At 50.0% G+C, this 7,300-nt stretch overlaps 1 protein-coding gene across 1 annotated transcript in view; it reads right to left on the minus strand.

The window, feature by feature from the left end:
- LOC107115619 (zinc finger protein 777-like) overlaps positions 1-7,300 on the minus strand; it is a gene marked incomplete at its 5' end in the record, with an annotated part of 24,381 nt that overhangs the window by 15,326 nt on the left and 1,755 nt on the right. The window contains one exon of the mRNA XM_015417359.1: positions 4,769-4,895. Within this exon, the coding sequence (XP_015272845.1) occupies positions 4,769-4,895 (127 nt within the window). The remainder of the gene's footprint in view (positions 1-4,768; positions 4,896-7,300) is intronic.

The following is a 7,300-nucleotide window of genomic DNA, read 5'->3' on the forward strand; positions in this document are numbered from 1 at the left end:
TAATACCAGGGAGGGACACACTGGCTGGGGAAGGGGAGACCGATCAGGGAGCCATGCCTCCCCTTCACTTTCCCAGCCGCCCTGCCGGGGGCCGCCCAATAGCTGCGAGCCCAGCAGGAGCTCATTAGCATAATAGGCCACGCCCAACTGCAGAAACTCATTAGGATTGGCTACATTAGGGGGTATGTAGCCTAACATGCAAAGAAGTTCCTGCTACAAAGCCCAGCAGGAGCTCATTAGCATAATAGGCCACGCCCAACTGCAGAAACTCATTAGGATTGGCTACATTAGGGGGTATGTAGCCTAACATGCAAAGAAGTTCCTGCTACAAAGCCCAGCAGGAGCTCATTAGCATAATAGGCCACGCCCAACTGCAGAAACTCATTAGGATTGGCTACATTAGGGGGTATGTAGCCTAACATGCAAAGAAGTTCCTGCTACAAAGCCCAGCAGGAGCTCATTAGCATAATAGGCCACGCCCAACTGCAGAAACTCATTAGGATTGGCTACATTAGGGGGTATGTAGCCTAACATGCAAAGAAGTTCCTGCTACAAAGCCCAGCAGGAGCTCATTAGCATAATAGGCCACGCCCAACTGCAGAAACTCATTAGGATTGGCTACATTAGGGGGTATGTAGCCTAACATGCAAAGAAGTTCCTGCTACAAAGCCCAGCAGGAGCTCATTAGCATAATAGGCCACGCCCTTTTTCTGCAAAAAAAAGCCCTGGGTGTGAGGCAAAGAGCGACATGGAGGCGGAGGACCGTCCCCTTTAATAAGCTGTCCGCAAAACACGCACAGCGATGCCGTTACTGCCAGGAGCACCCAGCTGGAAGGGAAGGACTGGGGTCAAGGTCATCCTGGCTCTGCACGGGAGTGATCCTGCCGGCTTGTCTCAACCAAACAAAACAAGAAAATGAAAACTCCTGGGGTGGGGAGCGGAGGGGTAATTATACTCTGGATATATTTCAGAACGACCCCTTGGGTTGTTGATTTCATGTATTAAAAACAACACAACCCATTTCCCACTCTTTGCATTGATTTGATTTATATCTCACTTCCCTCCCAAGCTGGGACTCTGAGCAGTTCAGAACATCAGTCCCTCCAGCTTTCTTACAACAACGACCCTGCAAGGTAGGGCAGGCCACAGAATAATGGCATGGGTTAGATCGGGGTGTCAAACATGCGGCCCAGGGGCCGGATCAGGCCCACAGTGGAACTGGCTGTCTCCTGCTTCATCGTCCAGTTCTGCTGCTGCTGCTCATCGTAGGTTTGCAGCTTACAGATACACACATGAACCAGCACACTCAAGACTGCGACAGCACAGACATTTTGAGGCAACAATTCAGAGCAAGAGGTGTCAGTCATCAGACACTCTTAAATAAACAAAATATTGCAAGAGTGCTGATGTTTTAAGCATATTTTTATTTTGAGTTAAAAAAAAACCCTTTGTGTTTGTGTCCTTTATAAAAACTTTATATCTCCGCTCCCTGGCGTTACGTTTTATGACACGCGTGGCTCAGACCGACAAGGCCTCATTGATGTCAGATCCGGCCCTCGTAACAAATGAGTTTTTGCAAACCAGAAACGCTCTTTCAACACTGCTCATCCCCATAGTCCAGATGCATCTCTGCTGCTTTTCACAGCTGTCGGGGGTGTTGCACAGAACTATTACAGGAAACAAGGTACCTGCCGTTCCCTCACACACGTCCTGTGCCCCGAGAGCGGGAAGGATGGCCACAGGCAAGGTGGCAATCCTGGACTGATCTGTGCAGGTGCAGGTGAAGCTGCCCTCGGCTGAGTGGCACCGTGGTGGTCTCCCATCCAAGCACTCACCAGGGCGGACCCTGCTTAGCTTTTGAGATCTGGCGAGATCAGGCCTAGCCTGGGCCGCGCAGGTCAAGGCGAGGGGCCCTTCAGAGGTGGTTCGCCATTGCCTGCCTCTGCGTAGCAACCCTGGGCTTCCTCGCTTGTCTCCCGCCCAAGTACTGACCATGCTTCGAAGCTCTGACCAGACCAGGCTAGTCTGGGCCATTCAGACTTCTTACATATAGGCAGGGGTCGTTTCCTGCAGGAGCGCACAGGAGCGGAGCTCCGGCAGTAAAGAGCCCGGGGGGGCACATGCAACAAGCCCCACCCCCTGCTCCCAGCAGCCCTCAGTCAGAGCATGAAGCAGCCAGGTAAGCTGCAGAGCCCCCCCCCCCGGCCCCCCGGTCCAAAACAGTCAAGTGGCACCTTTAAAACCAAGTTTTATTCAGGTACAAGCTCTCCCTCCTCTGTGAGGACAGATCTACACATTCTCCCCCCCACCCAATAGCTAGCAATTCAAAACAGCCCAGCGGAGCCTGAGCGGTGGGTGTTGCCTTCTGACACACTTCCGGTGATGTCAGGGGGTGTGCCTTATGCAAATAAGTTATGCTAATGAGTTATGCTGATGAGCTCCTGCATTCTTTTTCTACGAAATCACCCCTGCATATAGGCACCAATTAGGAGGCACCTCCTGTTTCCTCCTTAAGAAAGCCGCCACATATTACTAAGGGCTCACTGAAAGGCAACAAAGGCCCCTTCGGCCTCCCACAGCTTAAAATTGCTTATCAGCACAGTTGCCGAAATCAGGCACAGACCAGGGCAGAGGGATGCCTCCCTGATTGGTTCTATGGGTTCCCATAGAACAGAGGTGGCCAAACTGCGGCTCTTTCACACGTATTGTGCAGCTCCCGGCAAGGCGGCTGGGGAAGAGAAGGGGAGGTATGCCTCCCTGATTGGTCTTCCCTTACCCAGCCGGTTCCCCTCCCCAGGTAGGCTTGAGGTGGGGGGGAAAGCAGAGAAAGAAAGCAACTGTAAATGCATTCTCCAAGCCTCCCCCCCAGCCGGCTTGGGGAAGGCATTTGTCTCTTTAACTTCCCTCTCCAAGTCCTCTATTTGCTTTCTTTTTTTCCCTCCCTCCCCATCTGTTTGCTTTCTTTCCATCTTCCTTTCTCTCTTTCTCCCTTCCTTCCTTTCTTTCTCTCTCTTCCTCCCTTCCTCCTCCCTCCCCCATCTATTTGCTTTCTTTGTTTCTCTCTCTCTCCTTCCACCTATTTTGTTCTTTCTTTCCACCTCTCTCTCTCTTTTAGACAAATAATTATCATTAGCAAACAAGTAAATATTATTGGACAAATAGATATTATTATCCATATCTGTTTTCCCCTCTTGTTTTTATTTTTGGTAGTCTCATTTAATGTTAATAAAAAGCAAATTTGCATATTTTTAAATAAAAAGTGTGTGTAATTTTTGCTCATGTCTTGCGGCTCTCAAGCATCTGAAATTTATTCCATGTGGTTCTCGCATTAAGCAAGTTTGGCCACCCCCGCCATAGAGGCAAAAAACAATCGTGAACATCAGACCCCAAAGTATCAACAGCCAAACAACTTGTAAAGGCAGTGAATAATGTCTATCTGAAACAGAGAGGGGCGGGTTTTTTGGACCCAGATAGATACATCTGTAATATTCGCTTTAGGAAGGTTTTGTGGTCTGCACCCATCTGATTGGTTATTGCTCTCACTGAAAACAGACATAATCATAAGAGCTTGATTTGATTTATTAAATTTCTACCCCGCCCTTCCAGCCAAGGCTGGCTCAGAGCTCTGCATAGGATATTCCCTGCATTCCATTTGAAACGTTGAAAACAATCTAGAAATGACACTGAATAGGATTTTTCTTATGATTTATTGGAACTGTATTTTGTATAATTGTGAGCTGTACACATGTCAAACAGGGAAACGCCCAGGGAAATGCTGATCACCCCTTTGGGGTCAGGCAGCAATTTTTCTCCAGGCCGGTTCGGCCCCAGGGATCCTGGAGGTTTTTTTGTCATCTTCTGGGCGCTGAACAGGGGGTCACTGGCGGTGTGGAGGGGGAGGTATTTGTGAATTCCCTGCCTTGTGTAGGGGGTTGGACCAGATGACCCCGGAGGCCCCTTCCGACTCTATGATTCAGATATTACTCATTGAAGAGAAAAAAGAATAAAATTCTCTATATGACATACTGACAACTGTATTTTGTATGCACTTCAAATAGACACTATTCATTGCAATTACAAGTTGTTTGACTGTTGATACTTCGGGGTCTGATGTCCACGGTTGTTTTTTGATGCTGTCTGCAACATTAGGTAAAGGTAAAGGTTCCCTTGCTCGGGAGTCCGACTTTAGGGTTGCGGTGCTCATCTCCGTTTTAAAGCCAAAGAGCCAGCGCTGTCCGAAGACGTTTGCGTGGTCAAGTGGCCGGCATGACTAAACACCATGGCGCACGGAACGCTGTGACCTTCCCACCAAAGTGGTCCCTATTTATCTACTTGCAATTTCTTGCTTTCGAACTGCTAGGCTGGCAGGAGCTGGAACTAGAGACGGGAGCTCACTCCGTCATGCGGCACACTCGGGTCTCGAACTGCTGAACTACTGACCTTCCACAGCCTGCAGTTCAGAGTCTTAACCACTTAAGCCACCGCAGCTCCTGTCTGCAACATTAGACTGTGTTTATCGTTATTGTTTAGGGTTCCTATAGAAGCAATCAACTGCACAGAAACAGGTCCAGAATACCGGGATGGGTAAGCGAGGACATGACGTCACACCGGTCAAGCAAGGACCACACAAACAGACCACGCTGAGGATGCAAGTCAGAGACAGAGACAGAGCAACTGAGGGTGGCTGTCTGCCCAAAACCCCAGCCCACCCTAAACCCAAAGGGCCAGGAGGGCTCCCCGGGCCGGCCAGCAGCAGACGCGACGTTACCCAGGGAGATCAGTGATTCGTGGTTCCCCTTCATCAAGTTCTTGTAGAGTTCCTTCTGCCACTCCTCCAGCTTCTCCCACTCCTTCTCGTTGAAATAGACGGACACGTCGTCAAACGTCACCGGCACCTGGAGCCACGGGAACGGCACACACGTTAACTGCCTTTGCCACTCTTAGACACCCGTTCACACTGGCCCCTTCGCAGGATCTAAGATCTGGGGGTGGGGTGGGGGTGTAAAAGGAACGGCAAGCTTCTTCCATATTAAAAGTTCTCATTTCCCGCTTCGTCCTGGCAGCAAACTGGAATCCAGGGACGAGGCCTCATTAGTACTGAGTGGCTCTTCATCTATGAAACACCCGCCCCCTTAATGCTTGCCTGGCATCTACTTTAGGGAGGGGCTGTGTCTCAGCGGCACAGCATCTGCTCGGCATGCAGAGGTTCCCAGGTTCAATCCCCATCATCTTCAGTTGAAAGGACCAGCTAGGAGGTGATGTGAAAGATTTCAGCCTGAGACCCTGGAGAGCCACTGCCAATTTGAGTAGACAATACAGACTTTGATGGGCCGAGGGTCTACATAAGAACATAAGAGACGCCAATGTTGGATCAGGCCAAAGGCCCATCCAGTCCAACACTCTGTGTCACACAGTGGCCAGAAATACCAGGTGCCAAAAAGAAGTTAAAATATGCATACAAACAACAGCATAATAAAAACACTGTATCTTAACATAAAATTTGGTGCTCTGATAATTTACATAAAATCCAAGATGGGCGACGTCCCACACTGGCGGCCAAGTTCTTCCCAACGGGAGCACCAGGAAGAATGTTTCCCCAGCTCTATTGGGCGACATCTACCCCTACTATATTAGGTAGACGGTTGGAATATCATTGGTGGAATAGTGGCGGCGGCGGCTCCCCCTCAAAGGCCTGGTGGAAGAGCTCCGTCTTGCAGGCCCTGTGGAACTGCACTAGGTCCCGCAGGGCCCAGATCTCCTCCGGGAGCTCATTCCACCAGGTGGGAGCCGCCACCGAGAACGCCCTAGCCCTGGTTTGGGCCAGAAGGTCCCAGGTTCAATCCCTGGCATCTCCCACTAAAAGGACCGGGCAGAAGGTGATGTGAAAGACCCCTCAGCCGGAGACCTTGGAGAGCTGTAAAGAGGGGCTGTGGCTCAGCGCCAGAGCCTCTCTTTGGCGTGCCAAATGTCCCAGGTTCAATCCCTGGCATCTCCCATTAAAAGGACCAGGCAGGAGGTGATGGGGAAGACCTCAGCCTGAGACGCTGGAGAGCTGCTGCCAGTCTGAGTAGACAAGACTGACCTTGATGGTCCGAGGGTCTGATTCAGTATAAGGTGGCTTCATGTGTTCGTGTGTACTCTATTAGTATTTGGGTGCCAAGCTGAAACATTTCTATTCATAAGAACATAAGAGAAGCCAATGCTGGATCAGGCCAATAGCCCATCCAGTCCAACACTCTGTGTCACACAGTGGCCGAAAATACCAGGGGCCCTCAGGAGGTCCAGCAGTGGGGCCAGGACACTAGAAGCCCCTCACACTGTAGCCCCCCCCCCCCAAGCACCAAGAAGACAGAGCATCCCTTGCCCCAGACTGAGAGGCCCTATCTATACCTTGTGGCTAAGAGCCACTGATGGACCTCAGCTCCATACGCTTATCCAGTTCCCTCTTGAAGTTGTCCGTGCTTGTAGCCGCCGCCACCTCCTGTGGCAGTGAATCCCATGTGTTAATCACTCTCTGGGTGAAGAAGGGCTTCCTTTTATCCGTTCTAACCCGACCGCTCAGCAATTTCATGGAGTGCCCACAAAGAGTTCTTGTATTGTGAGAAAGGGAGAAAAGTACCTCTTTCTCGAACTGCTCTATCCCACGCATAATCTTATAAACCTCGATACACTCAAGTAGGAATCAATGGACAGTTCTCACAGTGGAGGGGAGTAAGCAGTGGGGTCCCACAAGGATCGGTATCGGGGGCAATTACTTTTGAATTGATTCATCAGTGATCTGAAACTAGGGGCGAGTAGTGTAGTGGCCAAGTTTGCAGATGCCACCAAATTATTTAGGAGGGTGAAAACCAAGGCTGACTATGAAGCGCTGAGGGGGACCTCTATAAACTGGATGAGTAAGCGAAAAAGTGGCAGATGAATTTCAATGTTGGCAAATGTCAGATGATGCACATTGGGACAAAAAAAATCCCACCTTCAAGTATAGGTTAATGGGGTCTGAACTTGCTGCGACTGAGAGGGGAAAAGACCTTGGGGTTGCAGTAGATAGCCCAATGAAAGTGTCAACCCACAAAGGTGAAAAAGGCTAACTCTATGTTAGGGATTATTAGGAAAGGGGACTGAGACTAAAACAGCTGATGTTGTAATGCCCGTGTGTAGATCTATGGTGCGGCTTCAGTTGGAATACTCTAAGTCTTGAGTCTATGTAAGTCTTGAGACCCTTTACAAGTACATGCTGGGGTCACTCCTCCAAGAGGCAGCACTTTCAGCGGCGAAAAAGGCTAACTCTACGTTAGGGATT

This window comes from Gekko japonicus, unplaced genomic scaffold (genome assembly GCF_001447785.1).
Source record: "Gekko japonicus isolate JY-2015 unplaced genomic scaffold, Gekko_japonicus_V1.1 scaffold3847, whole genome shotgun sequence".
Taxonomy (NCBI): domain Eukaryota; kingdom Metazoa; phylum Chordata; class Lepidosauria; order Squamata; family Gekkonidae; genus Gekko; species Gekko japonicus.